General features: G+C 36.6%; 1 protein-coding gene across 6 annotated transcripts in view; it reads left to right on the plus strand.

Moving 5' to 3' along the window:
- The first annotated feature begins 831 nt into the window (after nt 1–831).
- The window catches only part of SS18 (SS18 subunit of BAF chromatin remodeling complex), a 72251-nt gene continuing 47644 nt past the window's right edge, over nt 832–25438 (plus strand). For 2 of the 6 annotated variants that reach the window (XM_065533975.1, XM_074022695.1), the window contains exons 1-3: nt 832–1022; nt 4457–4533; nt 14121–14205. In XM_065533975.1, the coding sequence (XP_065390047.1) occupies nt 4457–4533; nt 14121–14205 (162 nt within the window). In that variant the 5' untranslated portion in view covers nt 832–1022. Of the gene's footprint in view, nt 1023–1417; nt 1527–4456; nt 4534–14120; nt 14206–25438 lie in introns of those variants that run through there. The other 4 variants (XM_015439777.3, XM_074022696.1, XM_015439776.3 and 1 more) reach the window with 2 other exon arrangements.

Consider the following 25438-nt stretch of genomic DNA (forward strand, 5'->3'; position numbering starts at 1 on the left):
AGACAGGGTATTGCTGTGTCATCCAGGGTGGAGTACGGTGGGGCAGTCATGGCTTACTGCAGTCTCCACCCGCTGGGCTCAAGTGATCCTCTCACCTCAGCCTCCCGAGTAGGTGGAACTACAGGTGCACACCACCACACTCAGCCAATTTTTAAAATTTTCGTAGAGCCAGGGGTCTCACTTTGTTGCCCAGGCTGGTCTCAAACTCCTGGCCTCAAGTGATTACATTTTTAAAACAATGTATTTTTTCTTTATTTTTCCAATTTATATGAAAAATGGAAATATTTATTTTTTATTATTCATTAACGTTGTGTAACACTTTATATAAACTTTCCCTTTGTGTTATATGGAAGTCTAAATTTACAGAATACTTTAAAACCCCACGGCAACACAAAACCCACATTTGTCCGTGTTCCTTCCGTAATTTGAAAATTTTGCCTTTTTCCCTTACACTGACTTGAAGCCTGGCAGCTTGGGCCTAATTTACAAGGCACTAAGCACTCTTAAAAAACAGAGTGTGAGGATGCCCTGTTTCACAACTTAATTCCAAAGAGCCAAGTCAGACGAAATCGACCCACTTTCCTGCTAAGGGTTTGTCCCACGAGGCGAGCTCTTCTCTGTCCGCTCCAGCCAAGTTGGCCGATTGCCCCCGAGCACTGGACACAACCTTGGTGTCCCGGTTTCGGGTCAGGGTTACTTTCTAATTGTTATGCACGACTTTGTGCATGCGTGCGAGACTGTGGACTCGGAGGTGCGCATTTGGGGCGTAGCCGAGCCATTTAAACCAGCGAATCCGCGTTCACCTTATCCTTCCACCTCTGTCCTATCTCCGCAGATGCTCCACGGATTGGCACGAACTCCCGAGTGCTGACCTTCCTCCCCTCTCCGGGCTGCCCGGACATCTCGGGGCAGCGACTTCTTGCCAGGAGGCGTAAGTAAGGATGAAGTTGGAACAACTGAACTAGGTCTAGGGCACGCTCCGCAACGCAGTCGGGGAGACGCTTCAGAGCGCCGCGGGGGAGGCAAGTTGCAACCGCGCGAAGGGGGCGGGCCGGCTCGAGCCGCTCGCATTTCCTGTGACAGGGGCTGCCCCAGCCTCTCCCTCTCCCGCGGCGGCGGGACCATTTCCTGAATCGCTGAAGCGGAGGGAGGACTAGGGCGCGACTCTACCATTAGCGCGAAAGGCCAGGGGGTGCCCACAAGGAGAGGTCGGGGGATGCGAGGACGGTCAAGAAAGTTCGGCCGGGGCTGCGGGTCCCCCAGAGTGCGCAGAAACGAGACGTCCCTGGGCCAGAGTGCCTCCTTCAGGCCTGCCCCGCCGGCCGTCCGCTTGGCCCTGGAGCATCCCCCCTCCCCGCATTCCCGAGGTGGTTCAGCCCGAGAGGCCGGCGTCTCTCCCCCAGTTTGCCGTTCACCCGGAGCGCTCCGGACTTGCCGATAGTGGTGACGGCGGCAACATGTCTGTGGCTTTCGCAGCCCCTAGGCAGCGAGGCAAGGGGGAGATCACTCCCGCTGCGATTCAGAAGGTGAAACCGCGCTGGGTTGGGGATGCCAGGCCCTTCCCGCCTCTGGGAGAGACGGACACGGGGGGAAGGGCCGGGCCCGGAGTCGACCGGGCCGGGCCAGGGGCGGAGGCGGAGGCGGGCCTGCTGGGAAGCAGCCGTGTGTGGGAACCGGGGCTGCGGGCTGTGCCTGAGTTGGTGGCGGAAGAGGGTGAACCGGTTTTTCTCGGAGTCTTTCGCGCGTTTACGCGCTTTTCTACAGACACAAAAGCCCAAACAGCCGCCGCCTGATTTCTCTAGGGATGGGGCGGCGTTCGGGCGGCGGGGCGCGTGCGCCCGGCGGCGGCCGCGCTGGGAAGGGCGTGTGTCGGGCCGGGCCCCGCGCGTTGCTCCGGAGTTACTTTGGCGTCGCCCCGCCCCGCGCGCCGCGGCTGCTTCGTGCGGACCCCACCGCGGGCCGCTGCTGGCGGAGGGAAGTCGGAGCGCAGGTCGCTGCCCTGCAAACTCAGCCGAGTTTGGGAGCTCTCAGGAGAACTTGGGGAACGCTGGAGGGAACCTTAGTAGAGTCTGAGGAGCGGGCAAGGAAGGTCCCCATGGACTCTGAGGTTATCCCCAGAGCCTCTTCTTCCCTTCTACATCGCCGCCTATTCATTTACTTCTGCAGCAAGTATTTATTGAGCGCCTATTTTAGGCGCTGAGGCGACTATGGTGAGTCATGGTCCCTGCCTTCCTGGAGCTTACAGTCTAGTGGTGGAGACTTCTGTCGTAACCAGTTAATATAAGTCGTGATAAATACAGAGGGAGCTGCCTCCTTTTTAAGGATAGTGCTGCTACAGTCGCTGCTGTGTTACTGCCTGTCGGAACACAAAGGTTCTTTATTGTCCTCTACCCCTTGTTGCCTACTAGCAAGGCAGCATTCTAAATTTTACTGACCTAGGCTTTCAAAAGTTGCTGCTATATTTAGCAGTTTACCTTAAATATTTTTGTTTTGTTTTATGCCGTGTAGCAAAGATCAAAATAGAAAAAAAGGTCAAGTTTTAGTACCACTCAGACCACATAGATTATGCTAATCGGTTTCTGTTTACTGTCAGGTTCTTCGTAGTGTGGCTTTTGACATTTGCCCAACTGTTGCTTTATTTTATGAACAAACGGGCTTGGCAGTGCCTGGAAATGCAGTGCTTTCATATAGTACTCTGAGTTAAGTCTACAGCCTGGCAAACAGCTCCAAGTACACACTTACGCAAAACTGCGTTTCTGGGGGGTTCACCTTTTTTATTTTTGTACACAGGAAAAGTCCAGAGTTTTTCTTTTTTTCTATAGTTTCTCTTACATACGTCTTAAGATATTTATCATGGATAATGATTAATTCCGAGTATGGTGATCAATTTTTTTCCATTCTCAGCTGAACAGAAACATGGGCTCCAAATTAAGTTCCTTATTCTGCAATGGGAGAGATTGATATTAGATGTGAGACACATATTTTAATGGTGACGTTCAGTAGTTTGAGGAATATACTGGAGATAAGTTGTGAAATCATTAGGTTGAGGATTTGATTCGTGCATTTTAAAGACTTTTTTTGGTCAATGATTCTATCTAAGAAATAACTGCATTTATTAGCAGATCATGTTAGTGGTTTTTTTCCCCCAGTAAGTGAAGATTGTGATTCACGTGCAGAAAAAAAGTGACAGTTAATGTTAAATGGATGTTCCTTTTATTGAGATAGAGTGATTATGGTATTGTACTAATACTTTTGAATCCTGGTAGGGTGGGGCAGGTTCTGGAGAGCATCTCCTGAGTCCCTTGATCTTGGAGCTGAATCAGCCTCTGAAAACTTAAGTGACTTGCTCAAAATGGCAAAACTGGCACTGAAACTAACTGGCCTTTTAATTGCTACAATCAGTACTCTTTCTTCAGCTCCACTTTACTTAGATGAATTATTTAACCCTCAAAGCCAAGATTACTTTGAATTGTTAAAAGATGATAGAATGATAAATCGGTATCTTTTTCCTCTTAAACTTTTGAGACAGCGTAATTATGAAGTAAACTCATAAAGTCTGTAACAAATATTATACATGCATAGAAATTACTATCTTTAATTATTATCTCATAATTGGAGAATCACAAAACCATGCTGTTATAAAACTTGGAAACTAGCCAGCTACTTCATCAAGACTCCTGGGCTGAAGTTTTCATGTATTTATTTCATTCTGGAGAAGTACAGAATTTTTCTTTACTAATCCAAACCATTAGAATGATGAAAAGCCAACTCGGACTCTTAACTTTAGTCTTAATTGGCTAAGCTTCTATTACAGATAGCAGAGGTAATTAAATGTTTGATATAAAAGAATTCAGATTTTCGTTTCTGGGCTTGTTTATTCAGAGGGAGAATAATTGGAATATTAAAACGTTATTGATTAAACATGGTATCATTCCAAAGGTGTAAAATTAGGATTTTTTTGTGGTGAGCTATCGTATATATTAAAAAGACCCAAGAGGATTCAATTTCTGTATAGATGCAATATTTCTAGAAATCTGAAGGGAAAAAAACTCAGTTACTGAAAACATTGTCCATATGAACTGTGCATGGCATAATTTTACAAGAGATTTAAACAGTACGTAATGAAATTTTATGCAAGAGAGCTGCTGATTCACTAATCTTGCTTTAAATCATATTTATTATTAAAATGAATTTTAAAATACTTTGTAACAGCGGGTAGCAACGTTAACAGAAAATCATTTTAAGGAAATTTTGTTTTTTTATGTTTCCATGTTTGCTTAATGATTTATGATATGTAATGATTGTTTGGCGGGGAGGACAGTATTTTGTTAAGGGGTACACTTTAGAGTTCTTGTACAAGCAGTATTTACTAATGCCCTCCCTCTCTGAATTTTCTAGTTTTTTATTTTACTTGATGCACTAGTTTTATGCTAAACCTTTTCTAATTCTGTTTCAGATGTTGGATGACAATAACCATCTTATTCAGTGTATAATGGACTCTCAGAATAAAGGAAAGACCTCAGAGTGTTCTCAGTAAGATTGATAAAAAACTTTTTTTTTAAATTCATTTTTTGTATTGGTTAGTTTTTTACTTTTTACTAACAGCTTTATTGAGAAATAATTCACATACCATACAATTCACCTATTTTAAAGTGTACAATTCAGTGTTTTCTAGTATATTCATAGAGTTGTGCTGGTATTAGGTCAGTCGGTTTTACAACATTTTTAACATCCCCAAAAGAAACTGAGTATCCTTTGGCAGTCACTACCCCCCCGCCCCTCACCCCCTGACAACTACTAATCTACTCGCTGTGTGAATTTGCCCGTTGTGACATTTCATATAAATGGATTGATATACTATGTGGTCAGTTTTGACTGACATTTTTCACTCTGCGTAGTACTTCTGAGGTTCATTCATGTTGAATCATGTTTCAGTACCTCATTCCTTTTTATTGGCAAGTATTTTTTTCCATTATGCAGCTGTACCACATTTTATTTATCCATCGGTGATAGCCTTTTGTGTTGTTTGTACTTTTGACTAATTATGAATGATATTGCTATGAACATTTGTGTACAAGCTTTTGTGTGACTTGTTAATTTATAAAAGAAATCTTTCTTTGGGAGGAGATTGGGTATCACTTCGTTTCTTATACTTCTTACCCTGCATGATACAATAATGACTTCAAATATATGTGTAGTCTGATCTGTGGAAAAGTTAGATCTTCATTTATGTAGGATATTGAGTTGCATCCATGTATGTGGTGGAGAAAACAAAGCTTATATCTAATAAATAGAGAATTGATTGTCATTCATAAGGACCAAACTTTCTACCTTAAAGCTATGTATCTGAAGTAAATAATATGCCCTAATAGAATCTGATGTGGTAGAATGAGTTGAATATATTATCAAAAGTATTTAGAACAGCACTGTCCATTAGAAATACAAATGCGAGCCACATGTGTGATTTTAAATTTTCTAGTAGACACAGTAAACAAGTAAAAAGCAGGTGAAATTAATATTAGTAATACATTTCATTTAACCCATTAGTTCCAAAATAGTATCATTTCAATATCCAATTAGCATAAAAATATTGAGATATTTTACATTTTTTTTTTGTTGTTCTAAGTCTTGGAAACCTATTGTGCATCTTGCTTTAATAACACATCTCATTTTGGATTAGCCATATTTTACTGTGTCTAGTGGGTGCTATATTGGTCAACACAGCTGTAGAATATAGTTGACCCTTGGTATCCATGGTGAATTGATTCCAGGACTCCCCATGGATACCAAAGTCCAAGATGCCCGTGTCCCTGGTATAAAATGGTGTAGGATTTGCATATAACCTACTCACGTCCTCCTGTAAACTTTAAATAATCTCTAGATTGCTCATAATACCTAATACAATGTAAATACTCCGTAACTAGTTGTTATATTGTATCGTTTAGGGAATAATAAGAAAAAAGTCTGCATGTTCGGTACAGACACAACCATCCATTTTTTTTTTTTCCAGAATATTTTCAATGCATGGTTGGTTAAACTATGGATGTGGAATCTGTGGATACTGAGGGCTGACTATTCTCACCCTGGTTTTGGGATGCATCTGTCTTTCCTAGAGACCTCACTGGTGTATCCTCAGGCAGATAATTCCCACCAACCTTGGCCCTTGCTTTGTTTGGTTTTCACATTGTATTGGTCTCTTGCTGTCATTTGATTTAACCGCTGTTTAATTCCAGGTTGCCATTACTTTTTCCCCTTTGTTTAAAAATATTTTTAAATTTAAAAAGTCATATATGGTCATTGTAAAAAAAAAGTTATAAAGTGTGAGTTTGTGGAGATAAGTCACCTTTTACATGCCACTTACTATCTTATCTCCTTCCCCTCCATAGGGTAACTGCTTCTGTTGCTTTAGTATGTATCCTTCCAAACATTTTTCTGTGCATTTACATATATGCGTTCCTATTTATGCGTACACGTTGATAGATACTGTTTTTAATATTTACGTAGGTTACAGTTTTAGAAATGGAATTACTGGGTTAAAGACCATACTAAGTTGCCAAATTAGCCAGCAAAAAGATTGTATTGGTTTGCTTTCTCCCAGCCAGGTTTTTAGAGTCCTAGCTTTCAGCTATCCCTGTGAGCAGTGAATATTAGACATCTTTAAAATATTTTTGCACATCCAGTTGCTGAAAAGTGGTGTCTTAAAGAACTTTTTGTTTTGGCCAGGCACGATGGTTCTTGCCTGAAATCCCAGCACTTTGGGAGGCTGAGGTGGGAGGATTGCTTTGACGACATGAGTTTGAGAACAGCTTGGGCAACAGTGAGATCTGTTTCTACTTAACACCAACTACAAGAAAAAACAAAAAGCCTTTTTGTTTTGAAATAATTTCAGACTTACAAAAATATTTCAAAGATAGTACAAAGAATTCCTGTATGCGCTGTACTGAAGTTTTTGTACGATAACATAGCCCACTTGCTTTTTTATTCATTTCTCCCCCATAATGTTTTTCAGAAACATTTGAGAGTAATTGCAGATATGAATCCCTCTTACTTTTAATAATCTCAGTGTGTATTTCCTAAAAACAAGCACATATTCTTAAATTACCAGAGTATGATTGTTAAAATCAAGAGTGCAATACTATTATCTAATATTTAGAGTTTTTTTGAATGTTGCCAGTTGTCCCGTTAGTGCATATTTTCTGGTCCAGGGTCCAGTGCAGGATCTGGTGTTGTGTTTAGTTGTCTTGTGTCTTAAGTATACTTTAATCTGGGGGTCTTTTAAAAATATTCCATGATTTTGACATTATTGAATAGTATAGACCAGTAGTTTTGTGGAATGTCCCTCATTTAGGATTTGACTGGTGTTTCCTATGATGAAATTCACGCTATACACTTTTAGCAGGAGTACCACTGACGTGATATTGTGTCCTTCACAGTGCATCCTCAGTAGCCATATGTTAGTAGCTTGTCCCAATATTGGTGATAACTTTGATGACTTAGTTAAGGTGGTATCTTAACTAAGGTGGTATCATAACTTTGTAGTTCGTTCACTATAAAGTTGCTATTTCTTGTAATTCATACATATCTAATACCTTGAGGCATACTTACATTGTTTCTCATCATACTTCAACACACTAGTTTTAGCATCCACTAAAAATCCAATGATTTTTGCCTATAATAGTTATCACTTTAGGTGGTTACCCATGATGACTAAATGTATCATTCCTTCTAGTTTTACTTAAGTCCTACTGTGAGGAAGAAATTTGTCCTTCTCCTATTCCTTTATTCCTTCATTCTTTCATTCACTTATTTATCTCTAAATAGACTTAAACATTATTACTGCATTTTGTAGGTTATAATCTCTTACTTCATTATTTATTTTCTTTAATTCTTCCAGATTTGGCCAATGGGAGCCCCTCATGCTGGCTTCTTGATATGTCTTCATTATTTTTTGAGCATTTTCTTATTTTCTGATACCACAAAATGTTCTAGGTTCTTCCTGATTTTTTTCCTGTGCAGGTTGGTAGTCACCCGTTTCTCCAAGCCCTGATTCTGTTTTTGGAGAATGATGTTTACAAACTTAAGATCTGAGTGCTAGGTTATCTTACTGTTTAATCTCTTGTGTGTTTTGCATTTTATGTGATTGTTTCCGTTACATATATTATTACTTAGATGAATCTTGTCCATATATTTGAAAATGTTCTTTAAAAAATTAATCTACTTCTTTGGTTTAACTGTGGATAATCATCAGTAATAAGGAGATCACTTCCTCAAGTCAGCCATGGAATGATAAAGCTTAGAGGCATTGATTAGAATACAGTCATTCACGACCTAATGCTATTTTGGTCAACAGCAGACCGAAAGATTAAAATACCATATTTCTACTATAATACCCCTAAGATTATAATACCATATTTCTACTGCACCTTTTCTATTTAGATAATTGTAGATATACAAATACTTACCATTCACTACAGTACAGCCCACAGTATTCAGTACAGTAAAAGGCTTTGCAGGTTTGTAGCCTAGGAGCAGTAAGCTATACTATATAGCCTCAGTGTGTAGTAAGCTATACCATCTGGGTTTGTGTAAGTACTCTTGATGATGTTTGCACAACAATATGAAATCACCTAACAACACATTTCTCAGAATGTGTCCCCATTGTTAAGTGATGAATAACTGAAATTATTTTTACCTTTGGCTTTTAAGAACTCCACATAGAACCAAGGGTAGTATATGTCATGGATAGTGTATGTTTAGGTCTAGAACCAACTGAGTCAGCAAAAGTTTACACTGTTTTCTTTATATTTTCAACTTTTTCAAGTGTATATATGATCATTTCCCTCATTCTCTACGTATTGGATTAGACCTTTTTCTTACATATACTTGGTGAACAATTTAAGCAAATGGGGCTTAAATTTACTTAGGGAGAATCTTAAATTCTGCCCTTTTTGGTGGATTTAATTTCATTCTTTTGTTCTTCAGATATTCTTTCTTTCTCAAGTTGTCAGTATTGGTTTGTGAGTAACGAGAAAAACAACTCCTCTTGACCTTAACAGGTGTTCTTGTTTCTCATTGTGGGAGAAGCAAAAGGAAAATAAAGAGAAACATTACATGACAGCCATCTGGGAATTGATACTCCAGTTTTTAATTTAGCAACTCTTTAAGATGTGATAACTTTGCCTGAAACAGTGTTTTGTGTGTTTTTTTTAATTAAAAATAACTATTTTATGAAAGCAGTATGTGCAAATTAGAAAACAAAAATATGTAAAAATAAGAGAATGAATACCATATTCTTACTACCCAAAGACTTTTCACTGGTAGTACCTTTGTGTATGTTGCTTTATCACTGCTATCTGCACACACACACAAATTCAAATATTACACTCTTGAGTCAGTGGTCTGAATCGCTTGTGGAGCCCATATGCCTGAACCCTCTTCCTTTAAATTCTGGTAATGCATGTGAGAATGTGTTGCTGATTCACTGTGGTATTTGATTTGAGCATTTTGTAAATCAGCCTATGTTTGCTTAAATCAGCTCTTATTTTTTGCATTTTAGGGTGAGTCCAAACTATTCTGGAGTTGCATAAATCTCAAACAACAAAAAAAATTAGTGTTCATCATTCATCGTAATTTAAAAGAGTTAAGGTTTAAATCTAGTTTGGAAGATAACTTTTATTCTATACAGTGTATTCCCGTTGTCTAATAAATATTCGTAGCTTCTAGGTAAGGTTTATTTTATAAAATGAAATTACTTTCAGCTTAATTTTGTAATTACGTCAACAAATATAGTGTCCATTTTACTTTATTCAAAGTAATTGATGAGTTACTCTTAGTGGCCTCTTTGGGAGGTGAACTGTCTCTTTTAATAGGTTAATAATCATGGGTATTTGAGAATATTTGTCATATTTACTAGGACAGTACCGTTATCAAAAATAAAATGCTGAATATGTTTTATAACAGCCCTTAGCTTATATACTCCTTTTTTCCCTCCTATCAACGTACAATATTTTATTTTATTTTTTTTTTTGTTTTTTGTGACATGGTCTCACTTTTGCCCAAGCTGGAGTGCAAGTGGTATGATAATGGCTCACTGCAGCCTCAACCTCCTGTTCTCAAGTGACCCTCCCACCTTAGCCTCCTAAGTAGCTGGGACTACAGGTGCATGCCACCATGCCCAGCTAATTTTTCACTTCTTTGTAGAGGTAGGGTCTCACTTTGTTGCCCAAGCTTGTCTTGAATTCCTGGGCTTAAGTGATCCTCCTGCCTCAGCCTCCCAAAGTGCTGAGATTACAGGTAAAAGCCACTGTGCCCGGCACAACATATACTGTTTTAGGAATAAAACATTAAGAAAGTAAACTGTTTCAGTGAGAAACGTAACTATATATAGAATAAAAATATCCAAAGTTTCTGAGGAAAATATATTTAATATCATTTTTAGTATTTCACTATTGTTAGCTGAGTCCAGATTCTCCTGGAGTATTTGCTGATTGCTTTTTAGGTGACCTGTATACAAACTTATAAAATAATACGAGTATTTACTACTTTTTTGTTAATGTTTGTCTTTGAAACTTCAATCATCTTAGAATATGCTTAATTGGGCTGAGTGTGGTGACTCAGCCTGTAATCCCAGCACTTTGAGAGGCCGAGGCGGGCAGATCACCTGAGGTCAGGAGTTCAAGACCAGCCTGGCCAATATGGTGAAACCCCGTCTCTACTAAAAGTACAAAAATTGGCTGGGCGTGGTGGTGGATACCTGTAATCCCAACTACTTGGGAAGGCTGAGGCAGGAGAGTCACTTGAACCCGGGAGGCAGAGATTACAGTGAGCCGAGATCGCGCCACTGCACTCCAGCCTAGCTGACAGTGAGATTCTGTCTCAAAAGAAGAAAAAAGAATATGCTTATTTGATGAATGCTATAAAATAATGCAATTTTACAGAAAATAAACATACTGAAGTTAGAAAAGGCCAATTACAATTTTTCATTTTTATCTACCTCCATATATGAGGGAAAATGATTTGGAGATATTAGGACAATTGGAGAAATTTGAATGAATTGTGTGGATTAAATAGTGATAATATATCAATGTTAATTTCAGCATGATGGTTGTCCTGTTATATAAGGGAATAGCCTTGTTTTGAGGAAGCCAGTACTGAAGTATTAGGAGTAATGGGGTATCACTGACTCACAAATGGTTTTGGAAAAAAGTGAGTACATGTGTATGTGTGTGTGTATTGCTGTGTGTATTTAGAGATGATAGGAAAAATGTGGTAAAATGCTAACAATTAGAGAATCTGGAAGAAAAAATATACGAGACTTTTTACTATTGAAACTTTTCTGTAAGTTTAAAATTATTTCACAATTAAAAATTGAAAAGATTTGATGGTTGAGAGAAGGTTGGGCAAATGTCTTAAAATGAAACTACTTCATAAAAGATGCTGGGTTTATAGATTTTAAAACTGCAAGCAACTTCAGAGTCCTGCTTTAACTCCATTATTTTACATATGAGACCTTAAGAGTGTGGCAGATTAGATTTAATAGTAGTTTCACACTGGCTTTGTCAAGTACTAATCAGCATACTACAGTTTTTTCTTAAAGGGTCATGAATAAACCACATTTGTTAGTATGGTTTGGTTAGTGGTCCTCAGCAAATCTCATGTCATGCAACCGTACTAATACTCAAGCAAAGGAAAACTTGAAGGACTAGACTGAAACAGGTTATGTGTTCTAATTAAAAATGGCTGGTTGGTTTTTTAAAAAATGGCAAGATATGGAACACTATATTTTAAGTTCCTTTCTAGATCTCTATGGAATAATGAAATAGTTCCAGCTAGTGGTCCCTGTTAGTGCTGTTGAAGAATGTCAACAACACAATTAACCATTATGTATAATTCAGTACAATATAATTATTTCTTTGTCCATTTTATGTAAAGTTGGCTATCAGAGATGTATCATGTCTGATTGGACAACATAGCGTCCATGTGAGGCAAAGCATTAAAAACATGGCCTTGTTTGTGAAAGTGTTATTTTAAGGTCAGCAAGAAACAGTGTTATTTCCTTTCTTAAAAAAAAAAAAAAAAAAAAAAGCTGTGAAACCTGTTGTTTGTAGCAGGAAAAAAATAAGTAGCAAAGAATATGCTAGGATTTGGCTAGGTACGGTGGCTCACGCCTGTAATCCCAGTAGTTTGAGAGTCTGAGGCTGGCCGATTGCTTGAACTCAGGAGTTTGAGAGCAGCCTGAGCAACATGGTAAAACCCTGTCTATTAAAAATACAAAATTTAGCTGTGTGTGGTGGCATGCGCCTGTGGGCCCAGCTACTTGGGAATCTGAGGTGGGAGGATTGCTTGAGCCCAGGAGGTCAAGGCTGCAGTGAGCCATGATTGCACCACTGCACACTTCAGCCTGGGTGATAGAGTGAGACCTTGTCTCAAAAAAACAAACAAATGAAAAAAACCAAAAACGAACAAAAGAAAAACTAGGATTCCTTTTATGGTGTCTATTTTAGAAAATGAATTAATTTGGAATCTGAATTAGAGCCCTTTAGCTGAATAAACTTATTTTTATTGTTTTAATTTGTATTTAGCATTTTTAGTAAATGAAATTTTAGAAAGCCTAACAATTTGATGTAGGTTTTAAGTTTGTACTCATGGGGCTTGTATGCCTGCACTGAGACAAAACACTAGTGATTGGGTCACTGCTAATTTTAATATGGTTTTGTCAGTTAATTTTTTAAAATTGTGAAGAGAAGCTTAGCTAAACTAATTCGTAGGTAGGATTACAATAAGCATGTTTAACCACATAATGCTGATAATGAGAATTTGTTTTATTTTCTTAAAGTTAATATTGAGTGTTGTTGGTGTTGTAACATTTCCTCTATCCTGTTTTAGCGTATCTCTTTTTTTCTGTAGTTGGAGATTGCCTATTCATTGCCTTCTTTATATGCTGAGTCCTGATAGATGGGTAGTATAAACACAGTGGGCATAAATTGTTGGTCACTGCTACAGTAGTGAAAAGGAAAAAAATGTGTGGTTCCCACCCCCTTTCCTACATTTTGGCAGAACATATTGACCGTACTTGGGTTTGAGGTTTTTAGCAAAATGAAAATGGCCGAAGGAAAGGGATAAGCATATTTCTTTTTTTTTCTTTTTGAGATGGAGTCTCACTCTGTTGCCCAGGCTGGAGCACAGTGGCACGATCTCGGCTCACTGTAACCTCTGCCTCCTGGGTTCAGGCAGTTCTCCTGCTTCAGCTGAGTAGCTGGGATTACAGGCGTGTACCACCATGCCCAGCTAATTTTTGTATTTTTAGTAGAGACGGGGTTTCACCATGTTGGCCAGGCTGGTCTTGAACTCCTGACCTCAGGTGATCTGCCCGCCTCGGCCTCCGAAAGTACTAGGATTACAGGCGTGAGCCAGGAAAACATTTTATGCAGGCATTTACAAAGCTCCCCTGGTCCGTGGTGAGGCTCACTGGTCTTCAGGAAAACAAACCTACAGATGTGCCTTCTTCACAGATCTTTTACTCCGAGCCCCCACAGTGACAGCCAATTAGAAAGACTGAGGGAAAGTGCAGCTGGGTTACTGCAACCTCAAACTCCTTACCTCAAGTGATCTGCCCACCTCAGGCTTCCAAAGGACTGGGATTACAGGTGTGAGCCACCGTGCCCGGCTGGGAAAAGCACATTTAACTAGATTCCTTTATTTTAGTTCTTTTTTAAAAAAAAAAAAACTCAATGTACTAGTATGGACCTATTACATATGTCAGTTATTCCATCTACTAGCTATGCAATCATGTACAAGTTATCAGCCTCTCTGAACATTAGTTTCTCTTCTGTAAAATGGAGAAAAGAGCTCCTACCTCATAGTATTGGTTTGTGAATTGAGATATATATGCATATAAAATAATTATAATACTATTTAACATACATGGTAAGATCTCTGAGCTCATTATATTTAAATATTTATTATTTGGAACTTGTACAGCATAGGAAAAATTGAAGTGCTATTGATGTTCAGGTAACAAATTTTTAATGAAACTTTAGAAATGATTACAATGCTGTTTGTACTTAGGCAGATAGGAAGAAAATTATTTTTTAATATTGATATTTGTTTTGTTTTAATAGGTATCAGCAGATGTTGCACACGAACTTGGTGTACCTTGCTACAATAGCAGATTCTAATCAAAATATGCAGTCTCTTTTACCAGCAGTAAGTACCTTTAAAATCATGTGAAGTAGACAATCTTATAGTTACTTACGGTATGGCATATTTTTGTTCAATGATTTTTAAGTTTTGTTTAGTAAATCCTGCTTTACTCTGAGAATATGAAAGTATTCTGTTATCTAAAAGCTTTATTATTTTGCTTTATGGTTTTATATTTAATTTGAATTCACCTAAAATTGATTCTGTCCCTGAGAAAGTTATTCATTTACCTGTCCACCTACCTACCTACCTATTTATTTTAATTTTTAAATGCACAAGTAATTTGTTAGTAAATCTGAAGTATTTCACAGCAAGTCCCAGACATCTTACAGTTTGACCAGTAAATACTGTATTTCCATATGCGTCTCTAGCAGACAGGACTATTCTCTTACCCAACTAAGTTAACCATAATTTCTTTCTGTCTTATAATGTTCAATCTGCTTTCAATTTTTATCTGTTACCTAAAACAAACCTAAATGTTTTACACTTGATCTTAGCCAAAAGGCCGAGAAGTGATTTAAAAAACTCTAAATTTTTAAATAGTTGTTTGCCTCAGAATTCAAACAAGGTACACATAGTACATTGGTTGATATGTGTCTTAGTCTCTTTTAATCTGTATCATTTTATCTTTTTAAATCTTCATTTATTTGTTAAAGGAACTGGGTCATAGGTTGTGTAGAATTTTTAACATTCTGGATTTGGCTAATTGTATTCTCATGGTCTTTTAACGTGTTCCTTTGTTTCTCTTATTTCATGTAAACTAGTAATTAGAGAGACTTAATTAGTGAGGTTTAGAGTTTTGGTAAGAGTATTTTGTTGGTGGTGCTTTGTATTTCCCATAATATCAGATCAGGAAGAACATATTGGGTCGTTCCATTTTTAGTAATGTTACGATTGATTAGTGGGTATACTTGATACCAGCCTGATCAATCCATTATGAAGTTCCCTGTCTACCTATCACTTAATAGTTTTAATAGTCATTGGTGCTCATGGACCAGAACCTGTATTTCACTTTGGGATCACAGAATGGTGAATTTCTAATTTTATAATCCCTCCTGCATTTATTAGCTGTAATTATTTTAAAGAGAGAAACTTTCTTTCATTAAATATTTGGTTATCCTGAAACTAGAGAGTCCCCATGGAAAAGTCACGCATGATAAACACTAGATTCTTTCCCTTTATCAATTTCAGAATGAGTGAGTCTCTAGCAACCTGTGTAGGTTACCATTTTAATATTTTTGTTTTTATTATCTGAACTTAATACATTTTTGGATTTTTAATGTTTAAATCCCTTGCAGTCATTCTTTGTTATGTTGAAATTTTGTTTCTCTGATCAATGGAAGCCTCGTCATTTGGCTCCTGTGTCCCTCTGACATAACTCAAGTATTTCATAGCTTCTTTGTTTTTGTGATTTGCTTTATACTACTTTGTATAAAACATCGAACAATGTAATGATACCAAAATTACCACTAACAATAAAATGCCTGTCCCTAAGATACATCCCACTGGGGGATATTTTAATCAGTACATTTTGTTTTGAACTTGAAATAGTTCTTCATGTGGCAATTGTCATGAACTTGGTTACCAGCTAGGTAGAATTTATTTTCGTGAATGATGTGAGGAATAGGTTCAGTTTCATTTGTTTCAATGTGGGTAGTTTTTTGTCCCATCATTATTTCTTGGAAAAACGAAACAGTATATTTTTTTGTCATGCAATGTATGTTGTATCAGATGTCCATATATATGTGGGTCTGTGTCTGATCTGTTTATATCGTTTCCTTGGTCTGTTTGTATGAATTCCACTCTCGTCGTACTTAATATATATTCAAGAAGTTCTTACTCCTTTTTTTTTTTTTTCAAGAATATCTTGGCTGTTGGTTCTTTGCATTTCCGTATACACTTAGGCATCAGTATGTCAAGTTATATACACATACACGTAATCCTGTAGGGATTTTCATTCAGATTACCTTAACTGTAAATCAGTTTGGGAAGACTTGGTATCTTTACAAAATTGAGTCTTCCAAATCGTGAGCACTGCATATATTTTCATTTATTTAGTCCTTTAATGTCTGTCAATGAAGTTTTATGATTTTTCCCTATAGATGATTTGCACCTCTCTCATTGGGCTTACTGCTAGATATTTAATACTTTATATTTTTTGAGGCCACTTTAAATCGAGTGTTTGTTTTTTAAGTTTTATTTTCTAACTGCATTTGCTGTTCACATGGAAATGCAATTGATTTGAATCTCACATTCTTGTTCAGCTCTTCTATGTTTTTCTGTAGATGCTTTCAGTTTTCTGTATTCACGATCATATCATTTGTGAATAATCAGTTTTGTTTCTTTCTTGTCAATCCTTACACCTTTTATTTCTTTTTCTTGCCTTACTTCTCTGGCTAGGACCTCCAGTACATTCCTGAATAGAAGTGGTGATAGAGGACATCCTTGTCTTGTTCCTGATCTCAAAGGGAAAGCTTTCACTGTTTGACCATTAAGTATGATGTTTGCTGTAGTGTTTTGTAGATAACTTTCGTCAGATTAAGGAAGCTCCTTTCTGTTTCTGGTGTGCAAAGTAAAAATTTATATTTTAAATGGACGTTAAATTTTATCAAGTACTTTTTTGCATCAAATGAAATGATCATAAGATTCTTCTTCTTTAATCTGTTAATGTGGTAAAATATACTGATATACTTTTAATGCTCAGTCAATCTTGCATTCTTGTAATTAGCCTGCTTGTTGATGACCCACTTGGTCATGGTGTTTTTAAAGAAATTGCTATATTCAGTTTGTTAAAATTTTGGTTAGGATTTTTGCATCTTTGTTCATGGGTGTAATTGACCTGTAATTTTCCTTTCTTATAATGCCTCCATCTGGTTTTTATTTTGAGGCTATGCTAGCTTTATAAAAGGAGCTGGAGAATTTTCTACTTTTTCTTATCCAGAAGAATTTACATAATATTTATTTCTTTGTTAAATGATTGGTATAATTCTTTAGAAAAGCCATCTGAATCTGAAATTTTCTTTGCAAGGAAGTTTTTATTTACTTATTTATTTGTTATATGACAATTTCTATATTTTATAAATTTCCTATTTTGGTAAGTTGTGGTTTTTAGCATTTTAATAAATTTGAACATTAATTAGCATGAAAATAAAGTAAAAGCTCTTGAAACAATCCTATTTTCATAATGTCAGCACTATCTGTAGTGATAATTTTCTTTTTAATGTCATTGTTTGTGACTTCTTTAAAATATTTTTTGATCACTCTTGCCAGGTGTTTATTATGGGTTTTTTAAGTCTTTTCAAAGAATCAACTTTTGGTTTTGATTGTGCTCTGTTGCAGCATTTTTCAAACCTTTTGGTCTCAGAACCCTGTTACATTCTTAAAAATTATTGAGGGGCCAGGCGCGGTGGCTCAAGCCTGTAATCCCAGCACTTTGGGAGGCCGAGACGGGCGGATCACGAGGTCAGGAGTTCGAGACCATCCTGGCTAACACGGTGAAACCCCGTCTCTACTAAAAAATACAAAAAACTAGCCGGGCGAGGTGGCGGGCGCCTGTAGTCCTGGCTACTCGGGAGGCTGAGGCAGGAGAATGGCATAAAAACCCGGGAGGCAGAGCTTGCAGTGAGCTGAGATCCGGCCACTGCACTCCAGCCTGGGCGACAGAGCGAGACTCCGTCTCAAAAAAAAAAAAAAAAAAAAAAAAAAAAAATTATTGAGGACTTAAAAGAGCTTGATGTGAGTTATATTGTTAATATAAATTATAAATTTTTCTCAGTTGTGAAATTAAAACAAATTTAAAAAATTAGTTTGTTAAAAATAATAAACTTATTGCATGTCAATATAAATAACATTCTTTAAAGGAAAAATAACTATCTTTGTGAGATGAATGGCATCATGTTACATTTTTACAAGTTTCTGTTAAATGTCTGGCTTAATAGAAGACACTATATTTTCACATCTACCTCTGCATTCAGTGTATTGTAGTATCTTGTTTTGGTTGTAGTAGAAGAAGAAAATGCAGTCTCACACAGACATGTAGTTAGAAAGGGGAAGAATATTTTAATAGCCTTTTCAGATTTTTGTGCATAACCTTGTTTGATATTACAGCAGATCTCAATACTTTTTAAAATTTTTTTTTTAAGGTTAGTTGCGGTATGGAATCTTAAATTGTATCATTATATTTTTCTTATTCTGGTACATTTAAGCCCATTGGTCTTTATTACACTTTGAACAGATTTTTGCTCATGTATAATTTTATAACATCATGCTTTGGTGATTTGGAAAGTATAAGTTTACTGAGTTAAACAGTTCTTCCAAACATTAACATATTTTTTTGTGTGATACCAAAGACTACATTGGTTAAAATCACTTCTAATCTCATCAGAAAAGTGCCTAAGTATGGGGATACTGTCAAGCTCAAGGTGATAGATAAGTTTGCATGTTCCAAATTCTTGCTTGAAAATTCAAATTTGATCTTGGCAACAGATGTTATCAGTTGATTTTCTCGCTCACTGTTTGTTTTTGAGAAGATGTCTGCCAAATACCCACACCTGGATAAATATAGTTAACAATTGTTCTTTCAAGTAAAAATGGTGTTCTGTGAAAACGGTGCCTAGTTCAGCTGGCAACTCAATCACAAACTGCTTTTTCTTGATTATTTTACTTTGTGACAGATAATGTTTATTATTTTCCCATTTTGTCACTGAATATTTATTTACAAGACATGGAGAATTTACTAAATAATTTTTACTGCTTCATCAAGTACATTTTTAATTGAAACTATCTTTTTCTTTCTTCAACTGCAAGTGTGGGGCAGTCAGTAATACACTGACTAATAATAGTTTGATGTCATTGCCTTGATTTATAAATGAGATTCCAGCAATTATATCCACTATTGCTTTTGTACCATCATTATAAATGTGAACTTAGCATAAAAGGCAAACCTCATCTTATTATTATGGAAATAGTTTTGCCCTTGGTCACCTTATGTATGTTTTTGTTTATGATTAATTTCTGGTCTTTTATGATTTTCTTCCTTTTACTTTCTTTTGGTATATTTTGCTGTTTTTCTGAGTTTTAGATGAATGCCTCTTTCATCAATTTTCAGCTTTCTAATGCATTTAAAATGGGCATAAGTTTTCCTCTAATCATAGTTCTGATAGGTAGTATATTTACATTTATTTAATCTTTTCTAATTTTCATAATTATTTTTTAATGCATTGGTTGATAAAAATATATTTCTTAATTTCCAAACATGGGTATTTTATTTTCTTCATTTCTGGCTTTATTGCATTGTGGTTAAATAACATTTTACGGTTTGAGTTCTTTGGAATTTGTTGAGATTTGTTTTAAGGTCCAGCATATGGTCAGTTTTTACAAATGTTTCATGTGTGTTTAAAAAGAATATGTATTGTCTAGCCACCGAGTGCAGAGTTCTATATATGTCTATTAGGTTAGGTCAAGTGTGTTAATCTTGTTTGAATCCTCTAGCCTTAATGAAATTTTTTTTTTTTTGCCTTTCCAATGTTTTGTTTGTTTGTTCATCAAGTACTGAGAGATGTATGTTTAAAATATACAAGTCAAATTGTGGATTAACTGATTTTCCTTGTAGCTCTTTTTTTTTTTTTTTTTTTTGAGACGGAGTCTCGCTCTGTTGCCCAGGCTGGAGTGCAGTGGCGTGATCTCTGCTCACTGCAAGCTCTGCCTCTTGGGTTCACGCCATTCTCCTGCCTCAGCCTCTTGAGTAGCTGGGACTACAGTCACCCGCCACCACACCTGGCTAATTTTTTGTATTTTTAATAGAGAAGGGGTTTCACCATGTTAGCCAGGATGGTCTTGGTCTCCTGACCTCATAATCCGCCTGCCTCGGCCTCCCAAAGTGCTGCGCCCCACCTGTAACATCATTATGAATTATCCCTTGTTATCTCTAGTAATGCTTTTAAAGTCTACTTTGTCTGATACTAGCATAGCTAAATAAGCTTTCTTTGGTGTTTCCATGGTATTCTCCTTTCTGTTTTCTTGTGTTAGAGATACAATATTATGAGTAGGATGTAGATTTTTTTTTTTAAACTCAGTCTAGCTATCAAAGTGCTGGGACTGCAGGTGTGAGACACTGTGCCCGGCCAATAATTAATTTTTTTTTTTATTATTCCTTTTTTTTTCTTTATAGTTGGGAAATCTTACATATTTGGTGGTATTTTATTGGTTACTGTATAGATTATAACATACATCCCAAAGGACCATCAGATACTTCATTTCTGTTCCTTCCCTCAATGACCTTTTCATTGTTGTTGTCATGTATTTTAAGTGTCTGTATGTTTACCCACAAGTGGTTGTTATTACTGTTTTTTTTTTGAAATCAGTATTCATTAGATTCATTCACATAGTTACTTACCATTTCTGATGCTTTCTGTTCCTCTCTTCATTTATGACCTTCTAGCTTAAATCACTTTTTTTTCCACCTCCTAAAGAACATACTTTAGTATTTCCTTTAGCACTGCTTTGCTGGTGAGACATACCTTCAGTATTTTTGTTGTGGTTTGGTTTGGGTCTGAAAATGCCTTTATTTCATCATCAGTCTTTTTTTTTTTTTCCTCTGGAGACAGTGTTTCGCTCTGTCACCCAGGCTGGAGTGTAGTGGCATGGTCATAGCTCACTGCAGCTTCGAACTTCTGGACTCAAGAAGTCTTCCTGCCATAGCCTCCTGAGAAGCTAGGACCACAGACATATACCGTCATGTATGACTAATTTTTGTATTTTTTGGAGAAATGGGATCTTATTATATTGCCCGGGCTAGTCTTAAACTCCTGGCCTCGAGTGATTCTCCTGCCTTGGCCTCCCAAAGTTCTGGGATTATAGGCATGAGCCACCACACCTGGCTCACTATGATTCTTAGAAGATATTTTCCAAGGACAGATACTAGGTTAGTTGTTGTTTACTATTGGCACATTACATTTATCCTTGCATTGTTTTCTGTCTTGTATCTATTGAAAATTCAGCTATCAATGTAATTGTTGATATTTTGAAGGTAATTATTTATTTGACTGCATTTAAGAGTTTTGCTTTGTCTACGATTTTTAGCAGTTTTAGTTATGTTTAGCTGTGAGTTTCTTTTTTTTAATTAAATTTTCTTTTTCTCACACTGTAGTTAGATATTGGAAGATTTCTTTTTAATTATCCTGCTTTGTGTCTGTTGAGATTTCTGAAATCTGTAGGTTCATGTCTTTCATCGGTTTTGGAAGTTTTCAGTCATTATCTCTTCAAGCAAATAATTCTTCCATAAGACTCCAGTTAAACTTAGACTAGACCTTGTAACTGTATCCTTATGTTTCTTAATCCCTCTAGACTTTTCCAACCATTTATCATTCTAGGTATATTTTTTTCTGACCAGTTTTCCAGTTCATTTTTCACTGGGCCTAATCTGTTATACCTATCCCTTGAGTTCCTCATATATATTTTTCTATTTCTAGAATTTCTATAAGTTCTTTTTTAGATCTGCTCTGGCGTTTTAAAAATATTTTTTGCTCTTTGCTGATGGGGTATTACTAACTATAGTTTGAGATATTTGAGTCTGAAAAAGAACTGTTATGTTTTAGGATGATTTTACTTAAGTTTTCTAGAATGGGGTTTTTCACTTCATTTCAGTTGAATAGGGTGGTAATTAGAAATGTGTTCATAATTATATGTAAGTTTATCTTTCAGTTTTTTCTCATGTCCTCTAAAGAGAAGAATTATTTATTTATAGTTCTATTTCATGTGTCTGGAACTGGCCAAGATCGAGCACTAGCTAGAATCTAAAAGTCAAGAATCTAAACACTGAGAATAAAAGGAGGAAAATAACTTCTAATGCCAGTGCACTAACACTTAGGCATTTCGCTTCTTAGTTTCAGCCTTGTGTCTTTTTTCTTGATGACAAAGCATTATAACTTTATAACAAACTTACTCTTCACCTTACACACATTTTAACCGACTTATTTTCTTAATTTTAAGCCAGGAGGCAGCAAATAGCAAAAATGGGAGAAGTTGTTCTATAAACAGACATATATACATGCAGTGTTACTTAACAGCCAAGATGGCAGAGAAATAGACATAGAATTTATAAAAAGCTGACAATTCAAAATGAGCACTGCTTTGGCTCCATTTAGTGTAGATAGATAGGGCCTCTATTACTCTATTCTTGGCAAACCTTGCAGGCATCATTTAAATGTTGGTTCTCAGAGTTGGTGTTTAATTTCTGAAACAACAAACTATTGACATAATTCTTTTCATAATTAGGAACCATTTTAAATTTATTTTTATAGGTTTGTGGGTACAGGTGCAGTTTTGTTACGTGAATTTCTTGTGTAGTGGTGAAGTCTGAGCTTTTAGTGCACCCATTACCCCCAGCAAGGAACACTGTACCCAATAGGTCATTTTTCAGTCCTCATCCCTGCCCCCACCTAGGAACAGTTTTACCAATAGAAAGTGTGGCTATTTTTTTGTGTATGCAGATTTTTCCTTCTCAAACATACTTTGAAGAGATGGCATTTCTAAGTTTTGATTTCATGTTAGTTATTGTTAATTTATTTTTTATTATCTAATATTAGCATATACAAAGTGGTAGGCACCATTTGTTTAGCAAAGAATTATGAGAGAACAATTTCAATCAAGAAAAGTTTTTATTCATTAATTTTTCTTTGAGAAAAACTTGGGGAGAAAATAGTTCTTTTTATTGTGGTAGTTCATTTTAAGGCACACAGTCTGAAAGTATTTCTGTATAATCAAACATTTTTAAGCTAGAAAGAACCTAGATAATCATATAGTCTAGTGTTTCTCAGCCTTCGCTACACATTAGAATTATATGGAAAACTTTTAAAAACTTCCAGTAACTTAATCGATCTGGGCTGAGGGCCCTGTCACAGTATTTCTTTCTTTTTTTTTTTTTTCCTTTGGTAGGTCTTTGTGGCAGACCTGTCACAGTATTTCAAAAGCTTCTTAGGTAATTCTAATGTACAGTTAGGTATAAAGAACCTTAAATTTCTCTGCCTTTCAAAGGGAGTATCCAGTGACATTTTGAGGATTTCAGAAAAATGTAATTCCTGTTTCTGTGGTGTCAGCTTCACTTGATATTGTTTAACATGAATCATTTTTACAATATAAGAAAGATAATACCTATTATATATTTTATTAGAATGCAGTAAAACAGTTCATGGTGTCCAGCATGTAAAGGTACTCAGTGAATATTGGTGATGATGATGATAAAGATATAGGTACACATTGGAGGATATCGATGGAAAGGGGCATTAGGTTCTGGAGTATTTGAAGTAGAACTAACAGGATTCAGTTACTGAGTAGATATAAAGAGTAGAAGAGAGTGTTTGGAGACTTGACTGATGGTGATGCCATCCACTAAGTTGAGTACATAAAAGCATGTCTTGATTTTAAAAGAAGGCTGAAAGCTGATTGGAATTCCTTATCTTGTTTTTACTTAATTCATTATGAGTACTGAGTTTGAAATATCCCCAGTTTAGCCAAATACACTTCTTGAATTTTAAATTTATTTAAATATATACTTAAAATTTTTGTAAGTATTTTTACAAAGATATCTGTACAAAGAATAAAAGTCTGACCTGTTAATAAAAGTTGGTTGAAGTTATGTAGTCTTATATTTTATATATTGTTTGAAATTAAGTTGCATTTTTTTTGGTAACATCATATTTGACGTTCTGAGCAGAGCCCTTGGGTAGCGTGTGATTAGCTGTTTCTTCCACACGCTTTAGTAAAAGTGATAATATTAGTCTTCAGGTTCAGCAGCTGTCCTGGCAGAGCATCTGTTAAGGTACTTCTCTGACTAAAATTTGGTCTTATAGAGTTTCCTTTTTACAGGTGTGATTCAAGTAAGGTGAAGGAACACATGCTTAGAGCTGTGGAACATTTTGAAGATTAGCAGGTTATATTACATTTGTAACATTTACTAAATTTTTACCATAGGTAACTTTGCTATGGTTAGAACACCAAGGACTACAAAAAGCCATGCAAAAACCTACTGTCAACCTCTGTCTTCTACCTGCTTTTTATGCAGTAAAAGCCAATATAAATACATACCTTGCTCTTTTCTACACAAGTAGAACCTTGCCATGTACACTGTTCTGTACCTTGTTTTTTTAATTACAGTAAAAAAAAAAAAAAGCATCTATATTCTCATTTAAAGTTATGGAAATAACTTTTCTTAAATTTTGATATTTTAATAATGTTTTAAGTGTTCGATAAACAGGGTAATGTTGTCTTATTTCAGGGGTCCCCAAACCCTAGGTCATGGCCTCATATGAGTCTGTGGCCTATTAGGAACTGGGCCGCAAAGCAGGAGGTTAGCGGTAGGTGAGAGAGCATTACCGTCTGAGCTCTGCCTCCTGTTAGATCAGTGGCAGCGTTAGATTCTCAGGAAGGTGAACCCTGTTGTGAACTGTGCATGCAAGGGATCTAAGTTACGTGCTCCTTATGATAATCTAATGCCTGATGATCTGAGGTGGAGCAGTTTTATCCTGAAATCATCCCTCGCCGCCCCTCCCACCACCCGGCCACCATCAGTGGAAAAATTGCCTTCTACAAAATCAGTCCCTGGTGCCAAAAAGGTTGGGGACCACTGGTCTTTTTGGTAAGCATGATAATACTGACTATTTTCTCCTTTGAAACTTATTCTTTAGTGTCCATGATAGTTATCTTTTTCTCTTTCTGGCTGCTCAGCTCATCATTTTTACCATGTGCATTAAATGTTGCTATTCCATTATTGAACATTTTCTCATTATATGCACTCTTCCTGGGAGATTTTATCCATACTCATGGTTTCCTATATTCTTGACTTCAGATGTTCCATCTAAACATTGATGGTTACCAAATATAGATCTTTTTTATGAGTATGAGCCATGAATCCAGCTTCCAATATACATATCCATTTGGACATTCCACAGGCCTCTCAAAACAATATGGACAAAACTCATTTCTCCTCAGTTTCCCCTCTGTTTTTCCCTGCTATAAAAAGGGGGAAAAAGTTCACAGCCAGTATTTTCATATTTTCTGTCTCAAGTAGTATTATAAACACATAGTTCTCTTAGTCAGAAGCTTGGTGGTCATCTCAGAGTTCTCCCCTTTCCTCCACCTGCCATAGCTTGGTGTCCAAGTGTTTTTCTTTCAGTGGTACCTAGCATGGTGCTGCACAATTAAAGGTGTCTAGTTAAAACATTTTGATATTAAAAACAGGAAG

The sequence above is a fragment of the Macaca fascicularis genome, chromosome 18 (genome assembly GCF_037993035.2).
Source record: "Macaca fascicularis isolate 582-1 chromosome 18, T2T-MFA8v1.1".
NCBI lineage: Eukaryota > Metazoa > Chordata > Mammalia > Primates > Cercopithecidae > Macaca > Macaca fascicularis.